Genomic DNA, 15,819 nt, shown 5'->3' with positions numbered 1-15,819 from the left:
CGCTGAGGCTAATTAATCTACAGGGCCCACTTCATAGTTTGTCTTTTTTTTACAGGCTGAAGGCCGGATGAGGGGCCCCAGTGTTGGAGCCCCAGGAAGAACCAGCAAAAGACAGTCCAACGAGACTTATAGAGATGCTGTTCGAAGAGTCATGTTTGCTCGGTATAAAGAACTCGATTAAGAATGGAGACAAGTTCCATGGGACACAACCTCCCTCTTTTGTTTGTCTCTCCTTTTCTTTTGTTACTGTTCTTGCTGCTAGAACTTTTTTAAATAAACTTTTTTTCAATGTGATTATCTTTTTGTTATTTTTTTTTTCCCAGAGATGGGTGGGAGTGGGGCTTCTGGTAGAAGAGAGAGAGTGCTCCCCGTCTCTACTAAAAATATAAAAATTAGCCGGGCATGGTCGTGGGCACCTGTAATCTCAGCTACTGGGGAGGCTTAGGCAGGAGAATCACTTCCAGGAGGTGGAGATTGCAGTGAGCTGAGATTGCGCCACTGTACTTCAAGCCTGGGCAACAAGAGCAAGACTCCATCTCAAAATAAAATAAAAGGACTATATAAGGCCTGGTATGGTGGGTGGCTCACTCCTGTAATCCCAGCACTTTGGGAGGCCAATGCAGGCGGATCACTTGAGGTCAGGAGTTCGAGACCATCCTGGCCAACATGGTGAAACCCTGTCTCTACTAAAAATACAAAAATTAGCTGGGCGTGGTGGTGCATTCCCAGCTACTCAGGAAGCCAAGGCAGGAGAATTGCTTGAGCCTGGGAGGAGGTTGCAGCGAGCCAAGATTATGTCACTGCACTCCATCCTGGGTGACAGAGCGAGAAAAAAAAAGGACTATATAACCTATAAGCATGTTTTTGTTTTATTTTAAATTTTGCTCTATTTCTTTGGCTATGAGAGCCTATTATAACTTTTAAAAATCCTGGCCTGGCATGGTGGCTTACACCTATAATCCCAGCTTTCAGAGGCTGAGGTGAGAGGATCACTTGAGCCCAGGAGGTTGAGGTTGCAGTGAGTGCAGTGATCACACTGCTGCACTCTAACCTGGGCAATGGAGTGAGACCCTGTCTCAGAAAATAAAATTCCTCAGGGTTTACATTATCACAGTACTAAAAATTTAACTTTGCACATGTCTCAAGGGAAGAATGTTTCTTAGGAAGAGAACTGAGACCACCATCTTGATGGCATAAGGCAGGTCAGATCATCTTTATCAGAACTATTTAGCTGTACTGTCGTGGTGAGAGAGCAGCAATAGGTAATCTGTAAACAAGTGGTTGTGGCTATGTTCTAATAAAACTTTATTCACAAAGACAATTGGCCTGTGAGTTTTAGTTTGCCAACCCCTTGCCTAAGGGAATGGTTTGTATACAGAAGGCTGGACCAAGGAGGGCTGAAATATACTCTGTTAAAGGTGGGTGCGGCGGAGGATTTGGGAGAGATCGGGAGTGAGGAGTGGGAGAGGTTAGGGAGAATATGCTAAGAAGAAAACATCAACAGGAATAGTAAATCTGAATTTATTTGCCATGCTGTGTCCAGATCTAATTTTTCTCTTTAATAAGTCTTTATTCCTCCAAAAGGGAAAACAAACAAAATCAGGAGCACATTAGCTTAGAAATTGAGAGCCCCATGTTCTGGGCCTTGCTACTACTAGGTGCTGCATTACTACATAAGATGGGCCATTTGAATCTATCAGCGCTAGATAAGTGCACTTTAAAAACCCTTCTGATCTAACGATGGTCTGCAGATTCATCTGTGAAGTAACTCATTACTTCCTGTCTGAGTAGGTCAAAATTCTTTTTGGAAGCTGGTCTAGTTTTGCCCTGAACTGGCCAGACCAGGTTTTCCTTCTAACCCTGTGTCACCCGACTGGACCTGTCATGAGCTATGGAACACATTAAATGCTTCACTAATGAAGTTGTTAACTCAACATAGGCAGCATCCAATTATTAAGTGTTGGTATATGTTTTGAAAGCTTAGTCTACTTGTCACTGGGGATTATAGCCAGACTGATGTTGGCCTCTGTGCCCATGTAACTCAGTCCACTGGGGAAAACGGACATTGAGCAATTACTGACAGAATGAGACCCTCAAAGGAGAAATACAGTAAGCTATGGAGACAACATGACATAGACTTGTTTTTTTGTTTTTTTTGAGACGGAGTCTTGCTCTGTTGCCAGGCTGGAGTGCAGTGGCGCAATCTCGGCTCACTGCAACCTCTGCCTTCCAGGTTCAAGTGATTCTTCTGCCTCAGCCTCCCAAGTAGCGGGACTACAGGCGAATGCCACCACGCCTGCTAATTTTTATATTTTCAGTAGAGACAGGGTTTCACCATGTTGTCCAATATGGTCTCGATCACTTAACCCTGTGATCTGCCTGCCTCGGCCTCCCAAAGTGCTGGGATTACAGGCATGAGCCATCACGCTGGGCCTTTTTTTTTTTTTTTTTTTTTTTTTTTGAGATGCAGTTTTCACTCTTGTTGCCCAGGCCGGAGTGCAATGGCATGATCTTGGCTCACTGCAACCTCCACCTCCCATGTTCAAGCAATTGTCTTGCCTCAGCCTCCCTAGTAGCTGGGATTACAGGCGCCCATCACCATGGGTGACTAATTTTTGTATTTTTAGTAGAGATGGGGTTTCACCATGTTGACCAGGCTGGTCTTGAACTTCTGACCTCAGGGTGATCTGCCCACCTTGGCATCCCAAAGTGCTGAGATTACAACATCTTCCCTGAAGTAAGTGTTTAAGCTCAGACCTAGTTTGGCCCATGGCCTAGGTTGGTTGGTTCTTTCTAGTTTAACTTTTCCTTTGTAGTGGAGATTTTGCTTTTGGAAATAAGGTCTGAATTTTTTTTTTTTTTTTAAGTTCTGGGATACATGGGCAGAATGTGGAGGTTCGTTACATAGGTATCATGTGCGTGGTGGTTTGCTGCACCTATCAACCAATCATCTGGGGTTTTTTTTTTGTTTTTGAGATGGAGTCTTGCTCTGTCGCCAGGCTAAAGTGCAATGGCGGGATCTCAGCTCACTGCAACCTCTGCTTCCCGAGTTCAAGCGATTCCCCTGCCTCAGCCTCTGAAGTAGCTGGGGCTACAGGCGCACACCACCACGCCCAGCTAACTTTTTGTATTTTAGTAGAAACGGGGTTTCACCATGTTGGCCAGGATGGTCTCAATCTCCTGAGCTCATGATCCACCCGCCTTGGCCTCCCAAAGTGCTGAGATTACAGGCGTGAGCCACCGCGCCTGGCGTCATCTAGGTTTTAAGCCCTGCATGCATTAGGTATTTATCCTAATCCTCTCCCTCCCCTTGTCCCCGTGTGTGATGTTCCCCTCCCTGTGTCCATGTGTTCTCATTGTTCAACTCCCACTTATGAGTGAGAACATGCAAGGTCTGAAATTTTTTTTTTCCTTTTTCTTTCTTTTTGAGATGGAGTCTCTCTCTGTTGCCCAGTCTGGAGTGCATGGTGTGATATCAGCTCACTGCAACTGCTGCCTCCCAGGTTCAAGCGATTCTCCCGAGTAGCTGGAATTGCAGACGTCTGCCAGCATGCCCAGCTAATTTTTGTATTTTTGGTAGAGGCGGGGTTTCACCATGTTGGTCAGGCTGGTCTCAAACTCCTGACCTCAGGTGATCCACCTGCCTCGACCTCCCAGTGTGCTGGGATTTACAGGCGTGAGCCACTGTGCCCTGCCAACATCTGAATTTATTTTTTTATTTTATTTATTTATTTATTTTTTTGAGATGAGTCTCGCACTGTGGCCCAGGCTTGAGTGCAGTGGCACAATCTCGGCTCACTGCAAGCTCTGCCTCCTGGGTTCACGCCATTCTCCTGCCTCAGCCTCCCAAGTAGCTGGGACTACAGGCGCCCGCCACCATGCCCAGATAATTTGTATTTTTACTAGAGACGGGGTTTCACCGTGTTAGCCAGGATGGCGTTGATCTGCTGACCTCGTGATCCACCTGCCTCCGCCTCCTAAAGTGCTGGGATTACAGGCGTGAGCCACCGCACCCGGCCATGAAATGTTTAATACACTTTGTTTGTTGTGTTTTTTTTTTGAGACAGACTCCCTCTGTGTTATCCAGGCTGGAGTGCAGTGGCAAGATCACGACTGACTGCAGCCTCCACCTCCTGGGTTCAAGCAATTTTCCTGCCTGAGCCTCCTGAGTAGCTCGGACTACAGGCACATGCTACTATGCCCTGCTAAGTTTTATTTTTTTTAGTAGTGACTGGGTTTCGCCATGTTGGCCAGGCTGGTATTGAACTCTTGACCTCAAATGATCTGCCTGCCTGGGCCTCCCAAAGTGCTGACATTACAGGCCTGAGCCACTATGCCTAGCCTTAATATACTTTTAAAAGCAGTACCAGCTGGGCTTGGTGGCTCACACCTGTAGCTCCAGCACTTTGGGAGGCCCAAGCGGTGGATCACCGGAGGTCGGGAGTTCGAGACCAGCCTGATCAAACTGGAGAAACCCCATCTCCACTAAAAATACAAAATTTGCCGGACATGGTGGCTCATGTCTGTAATCCCAGCTACACAGGAGGCTGAGGCAGGAGAATCGCTTGAACACAGGAGGTGGAGGTCGCCGTGAGCCGAGATTGCACCATTGCACTCCAGCCTGGGCAACAAGAGCAAAACTCCATCTCAAAAAAAAAAAAAAAAAAAAAAAAAGCACCGATAGCTTTTTTTTTTTTTTCTTTTTGAGACAGAGTCTTGCTCTGTCGCCCAGGCTGGAGTGCAGTGGCACGATCTCGGCTCACTGCAAGCTCTGCCTCCCGGGTTCACGCCATTCTCCTGCCTCAGCCTCCCCAGTAGCTGGGACTACAGGCGCCTGCCACCACGCCCGGCTAAATTTTTTTTGTATTTTTTAGTAGAGATGAGGTTTCACTGTATTAGCCAGGATGGTCTCAATCTCCTGACCTCATGATCCGCCCACTTTGGCCTCCCAAAGTGCTGGGATTACAGGCGTGAGCCACCGTGCCCGGCCTTTTTTTTTTTTTTTTTTTTTTTTTTTTTGAGACAGTCTCGCTCTGCTTGCTCTGTCACCCAGGCTGGAGTGCAGTGGCGCCATCTCGGCTCACTGCAACCTCTGCCTCCCAGGTTCAAGCAATTCTTGTGGTTCAGCCTCCCGAGTAGCTGGGACTACAGTCACGCACCACCATGGCTGGCTAATTTTTGTAATTTTAGTAGAGACGGGATTTCACCATGTTGGCCAGGCTGGTTTCGAACTCCTGATCTCAAGTGATCTGCCCACCTCGGCCTCCCAAAGTGCTGGGATTACAGGCATGAGCCACCACGCCCAGGCCTGACAGCAGTAATTTAAGCCTACTCTTAGAATAACCCTGTATGGCAGATGCACCTGAATGTGTGTTCCCAACTAGGGAATCTGGGAGTGACCAACTAGAGCTTCGTTCCTTACCTATGATAAACATCTTAGCCCCTAGTCTGTCACATGGAACACGAGACATACAGGAGATTGAAGCCCTGAGTTTGGGGGGCAAATGAAGTTTGCCAGGTGGAGGTCATTAGGGGGAGAGTATTATTAAGTGAATATGCTATATACACTGCATGATCTTTGCAGGTGGTTGCGGTTTTCCTGCCCAGCCCACTGGCACTGGTCCATGCAGATATGTTATCCTGTTATCCAGCCGTCACCACTGGACCATTTTTTTTTTTTTTTTGTGACAGAGTCTCACTCTGTCGCCCAGGCTGAAGTACAATGGCGCGATCTTGGCTCTCTGCAACCTCCTTCCCTCGGGTTCAAGCGATTCTCCTGCCTCAGCCTCACTAGTGGCTGGGATTATAGGCACCTGCCACGGCACCCAGCTAACTTTTGTATTTTTAGTAGAGACGGGGTTTCACCATCTTGGCCAGGCTAGTCTTGAACTCCTGATCTCGTGATCCACCTGCCTCGGCCTCCCAAAGTGCTGGGATTACAGGTGTGAGCCACCACGTCCGGCCACCACTGGACCATTTCTGTACGTAAGGTGGTTCTCCTTTCCAGCCCACTGCCACTGGGCTCTCTTCTCTGTATTGGAGATAAAGTATTCGCGGTTTTTGTCATTTAAAGTAATAAAACCTCACATTTCATTTGCTGGCTCTAGGTCTCTTCAGCCTCTTGAACCTGGTTCCTTCCCTTGTTGACGTTAATAGGGTTTCGGCACAACACTTGGGTACTGCTTAAAGTAGGAATGGGTGTGAAAACTGTCACCCTGTGATATCCTTGGGAAGTTCCCTGAGGCTTTTGATGCTGGAGCAGAGATCTTCAGTAATTTTCTTCACTACTTTATCCCTAGGGCCTGGCACAGGGCCTAATGATAATGGCACAGGAACTCAATAAATGAATAAATAATGCTGAGCTCATAGATTTATAGAAAATACTTGTCGGATTGAATTTTGATTGTATCTCTCCCTTTGTTCATCAAAGCCCATCTTTGACAAAAGAAGTCATTTGTTTTCTTGGTATAGGCAAGAATTCTTCCATACAATTTTTTCTTATCTTCTAGAGCAATAGATCCCAGCCTGGAACCAAAACATGTGAACCAGTCTCTTGCCAAGTGGTAGGAGATTTTTTTTAAAAAACATCATCATAATTTCATTAAAGAGGGGAACTTTTTTTTCACATTCAGAAACTAGAAAAGACAATCTTAAAGGACTATCCTTTATTGGACATATGTGGCTTTATTTAAAACAAAAAGCAACTCACTCTGATCTCTTTGTTTTTCTTACATCAGCTACCAGACAGGCCTTTGGCAGCAGAGCTCTGGAGCTCAACAGGGCAAAGTTTAAAAGAAGATCAGCTACCAGAGATAATTTGGAGGATGGCACTTACCTCTGGATGAAATCCATCTTTTTTTGCCAGGGACCTCTTCAAGTTTAAGAATTATTTTGCAGGCTGGGTGTGATGGCTCACGCTTATAATCCCAGCACTTTGGGAGGTTGAAGCAGGAGGATCGCTTGAACTCAGGAGTTCGAGACCAGCTGGGGCAACATGGTGAAACTCCATCTCTACCCTCAAAATACAAAAAGTTAGTTGGGCATGGTGCTGCACACCTGTGGTCTCAGCTACTCAGGAGGCTGAGGTGGGAGGATCTCTTGACCCGGATAGGTCGAGGTTGCAATGAACCGAGATCATGACACTGCACTCCAACCTGGGTGACAGAGTAAGACCCCGTCTCAAAAAAAAAAAAAAAAAAAAAGATTATTTTGAGGTTTGTGAATAGCTATATAGCTTTTATGACTGGTGGTGAGCCCAGCTTAGCAAGCACCTCAGGAATACCCAAAGGTGCTTGTTGAACTGCTTTGGGGACAAGGCAGGCAACGGCTAGTGGCTATGAAGTCTAGTGAGTTCTAGATTCTTGGCATCTGCATCATCCATTGTAGGGTTTGCAATGACATCATCGATGTTTAATTTTTAAATTTCATTAATGCATGTACTCTTTTCTGATATTTTGCATATATGCTTCCCCATAAATTGTATATACTTCCTGTCTAAATACACACACACCACATATATTTCTACCTTTTCATCTATATATGTATTGTGTATATACCTATATATAGATATATACACTGACATCCCTCCACTTATTCTTGAAAGATTTGTTTTCCAGAGAGAGAAGAAAAATGGTATAGGCACAGTTTTCTGTAACTGATGTATAACTTTCTGTAACTAATGGTATAGGCACAGTTTTCAATTTATATGTATGACCTGAAAAATCAGTTCTGGCTGGGTGTGGTGGCTCATGCCTGTAATCCTAGCACTTTGGGAGGCTGAGGCAGGTGGATCACCTGAGGTCAGGAGTTCGAAACCAGCCTGGTCAACATGGTGAAACCCTGTCTCTACTAAAAATACAAAAATTAGCTGGGTGTGGTGGTGGGCGCCTGTAATCCCAGCTGTTCGGGAGGCTGAGGCAGGAGAATCACTTGAACCTGGGAGGCAGAGGTTGCAGTGAGCTGAGACTGTGCCATTGCACTCCAGCCTGGGCAACAGGAGCAAAACTCCATCTCAAACAAACAAAAATGTTTGCAAAGCATCTAGGGCAATAATCTAGTATCTAGTAAAGCGATCAACTAATGTTCCTCATTTTTATTAATTTTTTATTTTTATTATTTTTTGAGATAGAGTCTTGCTGTGTTGCACAAGCTGGAGTGCGGTAGAGCAATCTCGGCTCACTGCAACCTCCGCCTCTTGGGTTCAAGTGATTCTCCTACCTCAGCCTCCCAAGTAGCTGGGATTACAGGCGTGCACCACCACACCCAGCTAATTTTTGTATTTTTAGTAGAGACTGGGTTTCGCCATGTTGGCCAGGCTGGTCTCGAACTCCTGAGCTCAGCTGATCCACCTGCCTCGGCCTCCCACAGTGCTTGGATTACAGGCATGAGCCATCGCGCCTGGCCCCTCCTTTTTATTTATTTATTTATTTACTTATTTATTTATTAATTATTATTTTCAGACTGAGTCTTGCTCTGTCACCCAGGCTGGAGTGCAGTGGCACAATCTCGGCTCACTGCAACCTCTGCCTCCAGGGTTCAAGTGATTCTCCTGCCTCAGCCTCCCTAGTAGCTGGAACTACAGGCGCACGTAGTTCTGCCCGGCTAATTTTTGTATTTTTAGTAGAGACTCGGTTTCACCATATTGGTCAGGCTGGTCTTGAGCTCCTGACCTCGTGATCCGCTTGCCTTGGCCTCCCAAAGTGCTGGGATTACAGGCGTGAGCCACCGCGTCCAGCCTCCTTTTTTTTTTTTTTTTTTTTTTTTGAGACGGTGTCTCACTCTGTCGCTCAGGCTGGAGTGCAGTGGCGCAATCTCGGCTCACTGCAAGCTCCGCCTCCCGGGTTCACACCATTCTCCTGCCTCAACCTACCAAGTAGCTGGGACTACAGGCGCCCGCCACCATGCCCGGCTAATTTTTTGTATTTTTAGTAGAGACGGGGTTTCACCGTGTTAGCCAGGACAGTCTCGATCTCCTGACCTTGTGATCTGCCCGCCTTGGCCTCCCAAAGTGCTGGGATTACAGGCGTGAGCCACCGCGCCCGGCACCGGCCTTTTTATTTTTTAGCGACAGTTTCTCACATTGTCCCCAGGCTGGCGTGCGGTGACGGGATCACGGCTCACTGCAGCCTCAACCTCTTGGGCCCAAGCGAACCTCTCACCTCAGCTCCTGAGTAGCTGGGACCAGAGGCGCACGCCACCACGCTCAGTTAATTTTATTTTTTGTAGAGATAGGGTCTCACTGTGTTGCCCAGGCTGGTCTCGACCTCCTGGCCTCAAGCGATCCTCCTAACTCGGCCTCCCAAAATGCTGGCTTGTGAGTGAGCCACCACGCCACGCACGGTCTCCTTTTGAAGTCGAATTAGACAATGTTTTACACCGTGCCAGTGAAAGCAAACTGTACTCTCTACGGCGCTAGCAGCAAAAGCAAAGAATTATTACCATGCCTAATAGAGAGGAGCCCTAAAAACTAATCCAGGTCTGCAAAAGCCGATCGACGACTCTGTGGTGATTTAGAAGAGAATTGCAAGAAATTAACACAGAGCGCCCTAAGTGACAGGATGGTCTGGCGACCACATTTCCCGGCAGCCCTCGCGCAGCCAGGCCGCTTCGAGGATTGGACTTCTCCGCAGGAGGCGGGTGACAGGGGGAGGGGATAGGCGTGAGGTACTGTGGGTAGGAGACGGCCGTCGGCGTAGGCGCCATTTTGTGGAGCCGCCGAACCTTGTTGGAGGTTCTGGGTCGCAGAACCGCTACTGCTGCTTCGGTCTCTCCTTGGGGTAAGTGCGCCGGCTGTCTGTAACGACGGTAGGTTCTTGCCATTTGGGCTGGCCCCCAAGCCTCCCTTGTCAGCTGCCGGAGGCGACTGATCAGCTCCAGCCGGTTCTCCAGAGGGGCTAAATTACCCCAGGCGTTGGAGGGCCGCGCCCTTCCTTGTTGCCAGCTCTGTCAGTTTCCAGAGGTTGTCCAACCAGCTCAGCCTCGGGCCTGCTTCTTTCTGGCTGTTACTTTGCCCCTTGTGGGTACATGTCCCCTAATCTCCAGCCCAACGGAGCAGTGGAGCCGTCGCCTGTCCCTCGGGCACTCCTCAGGAGCGCCCTGGCAGTCTCTGGCCGCCATCCCCACCCTCAACTGCAACTGAATCGCCCTCTCCGAAAAGCTGTTCGGTGATCGCCGATCTGCGGGTTTGGAACCTCTTGGGAGGCGGGAGGGCCGTGTGCGGGGAGGGCAGGCCGGACGCTGGAGTCGGTCGAGCAGGCCGTGACGCCGCCATCTCGGCCGCGAGACCCCACGGAGGTGGGTGCCGGCACCGCCCGGGAGACAAGGGGCGGCACCAGTGAATATGCCCCGGGACTTGTTTCCCCCCAGTGGTTCTTTTTCATTTATTAATTTCAACAAATCGTTGAGTATTTGCTCTAGACTAGGCTTCCAGAGATTACTGGAACCTGATTTCTCGGATCTCGCGCTCATCGAACGCGGTCCAGCAGTGTGATGTCTTATTACCAACGGGGGGTGGAGGGCCGGGCTGTTCACTACTCAGTAGTTTGTAGTCATAAGAACTGGCTCAAGACGTGGTAGTTATTGTTACCTAGGAATTAGGTCGTTTCTAGCTTTACTCTTGTCTTATGCGATACGTTATTAATGTAGTAGATTTCAGTCAGCTCAGTATCCCAGCTTCTACGAGGTTTTAAATTTTTCATCAGAAATGTTTGAATTTCATGTTGCTCCTTGTATTAATGAAGACACTTGGATTAATGTTTTAACGGTCAACTATCCCACTGGAGTTGCTTTGATACAAAACCAAAGAGCTGATTGCAGCTCTGCCCTTTTTGCTTTGTAATTCTAAGGTAGGAGCAGGGAAGGAGTCTTCTGCTTGCTCCGTACTATGATTCTGTTAAATCTGGAATCTAATATTTTAAAGTATGCTTAATCTTCCGGTTTTGTTCATTTTTAATTAACAAAATGTTAGCATGATTTTAACGTTGACAGTTTGTCCCCACCACTTCCCCACCTTAGACAGATAATCACTGTCAATGATTCGAAGGTTTGATGAAATCCCAGCCTCAGTAGTGTCCAAGCTATGGAGCTGCTGACTTAAGTGATCTCTGAGATTCACAGCAATTAATCTCTCTTGTCTCCTAGAAAAAATAAAATTTGAACCTTTTGGAGCTGTGTGCTGAATCTTCAGTGGAACAATGGGTTCAGACAAAAGGTAAGTTACTACAGTACGTGGCTTTGATCTCAACATTTCAGTGGGGACTGAACTCTTTGTTTAAAATAGTTTATCAAACTAATATATGAGTGTTTTGTGCCAGGCATTGCTAATGAACACCTTTATGGTCCTGTTGCCACACACTACAGTCTAGTGAGAGAATTAAAGTACTGTGTGAACATGCCGTGATAAAGTATAGGGTGCTCTTAGAACACATAGGAAGTATGTCTTTTTCTTGTTCACAGCCAGGAAAGCTTCCTGGAGAAAGTATTCTCTGAAAGGAAGCTGAAGGATAAGAAATAATTTTAGGCAAAGAAGGGCAGGGTAGAGTGGGTCACTGAGGGCTCCCTGTGTGGACAGCAACCTTTGCAGAATCCAGGAGATCATACAGTCTGGCACTTAGCACAGTTCCTGGCTGTGGTAAGCAATCAATGAATGCCAGTTCTTGTTATTGTTCCCTAAATAGCAAGATGATCCAGACTTAGCTGAGAAGCTTGGGACTGTGTGTTACATGAAGAAAGAAAGAGCCAAAGAATTAGTGGAAAATTAAGATGACAGCATTTGGTTGTTGTGTCACCTATGGGTACACGCTCTCAGACCATTTGATTTAAACACACATCCTTATTCAGCCATCTGCCTTTTTAATATTGAGATCAGTCCCTGTGGTAGATCACATTGACAGGCCGAGGGGCCTTAGGAAATGTTCATGACACATGGTGTTTTAATGCTGTGTCAGCAGTCTGTGGTTCTAAATAGCTTACTAAATTAACATTTACCCCTTTGGGGTGTCTCAGTCCCATATTTCCTTTGATTCTTTGTATTAAATTTGTATATTCTAAATGAAGTCCTTATAAACCTTTCCTTTGCCCTATGATTGCACAGCAGTTTTATGAATCTGGTAAACAATTTACAAAAGATGTATTTTATCTGTGGTCAAATAGGTTTAAGCCTCTTGTTATTAGGTTTTCCCATGAAGCCCAGTGCTGCCCTTTAGCCAAAAATAAACCAGATGTTATAAGAAGAGTGTTCTCTTAAGGGGTGCTAGTTTTGGGTAACTATCCAGTTGTATCTGATAGACAACTAAGTTGCCTGATGGGGAAAAAAAAGACTAACTTAGTTCATCCAGGTTTTTGGTCCATTTTCTAGTAGGCATGATACCCTTGAGAGTAGATGAGCCAGGGATGTACTTAATTTCACCCTTTAAAATTGGGTGAAATTCGAGTAACTGCTTTCTTCCTGTTTTTGGTCACTAAGATCTGAATCAGGGATGAAGGGATAATATGTAGACGCTAGGCTTGACAAAATGCAAAAATAAACGTGGACAACATAATTCTTTCTTAAAAATATTCAACCCAAATGATTATTTCAGATTTAGCATAAATTCCTGAGAATTATCATTACATTTAGGGATGTAGGTATTTTCCCAGTGGTTATCTTAGTAAACTGGAATTTGGTAATACATTTTAACACTTTAAACTATTTGGATATATCTTATAAACTGATCTGTGGGTCGTGTGTATTTTTAACTATGTCTTTTAAAGGTACAAAATGTGACTGACTTTAGTATGAAAATTATTTTCCCTGGCAGAGTGAGTAGAACAGAGCGTAGTGGAAGATACGGTTCCATCATAGACAGGGATGACCGTGATGAGCGTGAATCCCGAAGCAGGCGGAGGGACTCAGATTACAAAAGATCTAGTGATGATCGGAGGGGTGATAGATACGATGACTACCGAGACTATGACAGTCCAGAGGTGAGTGACCAGCGGCTGTATAACCCCCTAAAACACCCTGAGCCTTATAGTAATAGAAATAACAGCCAGACAGCCAGGTCCAGTGGCCCCTTCCCATAATCCCATCACTTTGGGAGGCCAAGGCGGCCAGATCACTTGAGGTCAGGAGTTCAAGACCAGTCTGGCCAACATAGTGAAACCCGTCTCTACTAATAATACAAAAATTAGCTGAGTGTGTGGTGGTGGGCGCCTGTAATCCCAGCTACTTGGGAGGCTGAGGTAAGAGAATCACTTGAAACCTGGGAGGCGGAGGTTGCAGTGAGCTGAGATCGCATCTGTGCTCTCCAGCATGGGTGACAAAGCAAGACTCCATCTCAAAAAAAAAAAAAAAAAAAAAAAAGAAATAATGGCCAGGGTTTACATAGGGCTCACCATGTACTTTTGAGCACTTGACTTCATGAATTCATTTAGGTCTCAGTACAACCTGATAAGGTAGGTGTTATTCCCATTTTAAAGATGAAACAATGGGGTTATGATAACATATTCTGTGTTTTGAAATGAATGATAAATATAAGTTGTTGGCTAGGCACGGTGGCTCACACCTGTAATCCCAACAATTTGGGAGGCCAAGGCAGGAGGATCCCTTGAGCCCAGGAGTTAGAGGCCAGCCTGGGCACCATAGGGAGATCCTGTCTTTAAAATAATAATAATAATGAAAAATAATAAATATAAGTTGTTTTGGTCATCTTGATATATCTTTTTTTTCTTTTTTTGAGACAGCATTTCAGTCTTGTCATCCAGGCTGGAATACAGTGGTGCGACCTCAGCTACTTAGGAGGCTGAGGTACGAGAATCACTTGAGCCTGGGAGGCAGTGGTTGCAGTGAGCCGAGATCGTGCCATTGCACTCCAGCATGGACGACAGAGTGAGACTCTGTCTCAAAAAAAACCAGAAGGCCAGGCGCGGTGGCTCATGCCTGTAATCCCGGCACTTTGGGAGGCCGAGGCGGGCGGATCATGAGGTCAGAAGATCGAGACCATCCTGGCTAACATGGTGAAACCCCGTCTCTACTAAAAATACAAAAAATTAGCCGGGCATGGTGGCAAGCGCCTATAGTCCTAACTACTCGGGAGGCTGAAGCAGGAGAATTGCTTGAACCCAGGAGGCAGAGGTTGCAGTGAGCAGAGATCGTCGCACCACTGCACTCCAGTCTGGGCAATAAAAGCGAAACTGTCTCAGAAAAAAAAAACAAAAACAAACAAAAAAACAGAAAAAGAAAACACTGCAGGCTGGGTGTGCCTATAAACCCAGCACTTTGGGAGGCCAAAGCAGGAGGGTCATTCACTTGAGGCCAGGAGTTCAGACCAGCCTGGGTAACATAGTGAGACCCCTATCTCAAAAAAAAAAAAAAAAAATTGCAGTGAACATTGCCATGGAGTGCTTGTGTCATCTCTGTAGACATCCTGCTAAGGATAATTTCTAGGAGTGGAGGGTCTGTTTCAAAGAGTACAGGGTGATGTTAACTGTGATTTTGTTTATTGTAACTCAGAGAGAGCGTGAAAGAAGGAACAGTGACCGATCTGAAGATGGCTACCATTCAGATGGTGACTATGGTGAGCACGACTATAGGCATGACATCAGTGACGAGAGGGAGAGCAAGACCATCATGCTGCGCGGCCTTCCCATCACCATCACAGAGAGCGATGTAAGGGGAAATGACAGTTATAACCGGCAGTCAGTAGGCACAATGAACTTTGAGCTTCTACCATTATTTTCTCATGTTAATTGTTTTATCTTAAGCCAATAGAGGTTGAGTATCCCTTATCCAAAATGCTTGGGACCAGAACTGTTTTGATATATTTTTTTTAATATTTGCATTTACATAAGTTTAAACATTTGCATTTACATAAGTCTAAACATGAAATTGATTTATATTTTGTATATGTCTTATACATGCCAAAGGTAATTTTATACAACACTTTAAATAATTTTATACACAAAACAATGTGTGCTTTAGTTTTTTTTGTGTGATATTTTTGTTTCTGTTTTTTACAGACAGGGTCTCATTGTCACCCAGGCTGGAGTATAGCAGTGCAATCATAGCTCACTGCAGCCTCAAACTCCTGGGCTCAAGTGATCTTTTTACTTCAGTAGCTGGCAGGTGCATGCCACCACACCCAGCTAATTTATTTTTTGTAGAGACAGGCTAGGCTAACTATGTTGCCTGGACTAAAAGTTTTGACTGCCCTCTTGTCTGTGACCTTTCAAATAAGGTTGGGTGGAATTTTCCACTTGTTGTGTCATGTCAGTTCTCAGAAAATTTCAGATTTTGGAGCATTTCAAATTTTTGGATTAGGGTTGCTCAACCTGTATCTATCTCAGCTAGGGAAATATTTTTCTGTCTTTAGGGAGGAGTTCTCTGAACTAGGTTCAGAAGTAAGTTACCATACTGGCCAGGTGCGGTGGCTCATGCCTGTAATCCCAGGCACTTTGGGAGGTCGAGGTGGGTGGATCACTTGAGGTCAGGAATTTGAGACCAGCCTGGCCAACATGGTGAAACCCTGTCTCTACTAAAAATACAAAAATTAGCTAGGTGTGGTGGCACATATCTGTAGTCCCAGCCACTTGGGGAGGTGCTGAGACAGGAGAATGGCTTGAACTTGGGAGGCGGAGGTTGCTATGAGCCGAGATCACGCCATTGCACTCCAGCCTGGGTGACAGAGCAAGACCCTGTCTCAGAAACAAGAAGTAAATTACCATATTTATATTTAGGCTTCGAAGCTCAATGTATGAGTTTTCTGAATGTCTTTAACCACAAGGAGCAGGTCTTCTGTCTTCATTAGCTCCTAGAAGATAATCAGTATATTTTTATTGAAT

General features: G+C 45.8%; 2 protein-coding genes across 10 annotated transcripts in view; both read left to right on the top strand.

Annotated features, from left to right (window-relative positions):
- Positions 1-294, top strand: part of RBM6 (RNA binding motif protein 6) — a 139,955-nt gene extending 139,661 nt beyond the window's left edge. For all 8 annotated transcript variants that reach the window (XM_030811747.1, XM_030811739.1, XM_030811746.1 and 5 more), the window contains one exon: positions 56-294. In XM_030811747.1, coding sequence (XP_030667607.1) covers positions 56-181 — 126 coding nt within the window. In that variant the 3' untranslated portion in view covers positions 182-294. The remainder of the gene's footprint in view (positions 1-55) is intronic.
- Positions 295-9,656: 9,362 nt separating this feature from the next.
- RBM5 (RNA binding motif protein 5) overlaps positions 9,657-15,819 on the top strand; it is a 31,315-nt gene continuing 25,152 nt past the window's right edge. The window contains exons 1-4 of one of the 2 annotated variants that reach the window (XM_003257089.1): positions 9,657-9,776; positions 11,140-11,209; positions 12,798-12,963; positions 14,492-14,647. In XM_003257089.1, coding sequence (XP_003257137.1) covers positions 11,193-11,209; positions 12,798-12,963; positions 14,492-14,647 — 339 coding nt within the window. In that variant the 5' untranslated portion in view covers positions 9,657-9,776; positions 11,140-11,192. The remainder of the gene's footprint in view (positions 9,777-11,139; positions 11,210-12,797; positions 12,964-14,491; positions 14,648-15,819) is intronic. The other variant, XM_030811738.1, reaches the window with a different exon arrangement.

This window comes from Nomascus leucogenys, chromosome 4, assembly GCF_006542625.1.
Source record: "Nomascus leucogenys isolate Asia chromosome 4, Asia_NLE_v1, whole genome shotgun sequence".
NCBI classification, from domain to species: domain Eukaryota; kingdom Metazoa; phylum Chordata; class Mammalia; order Primates; family Hylobatidae; genus Nomascus; species Nomascus leucogenys.
Note: the sequence above shows the minus strand (reverse complement) of the source record. Positions and strands in the feature narration are given on the sequence as shown.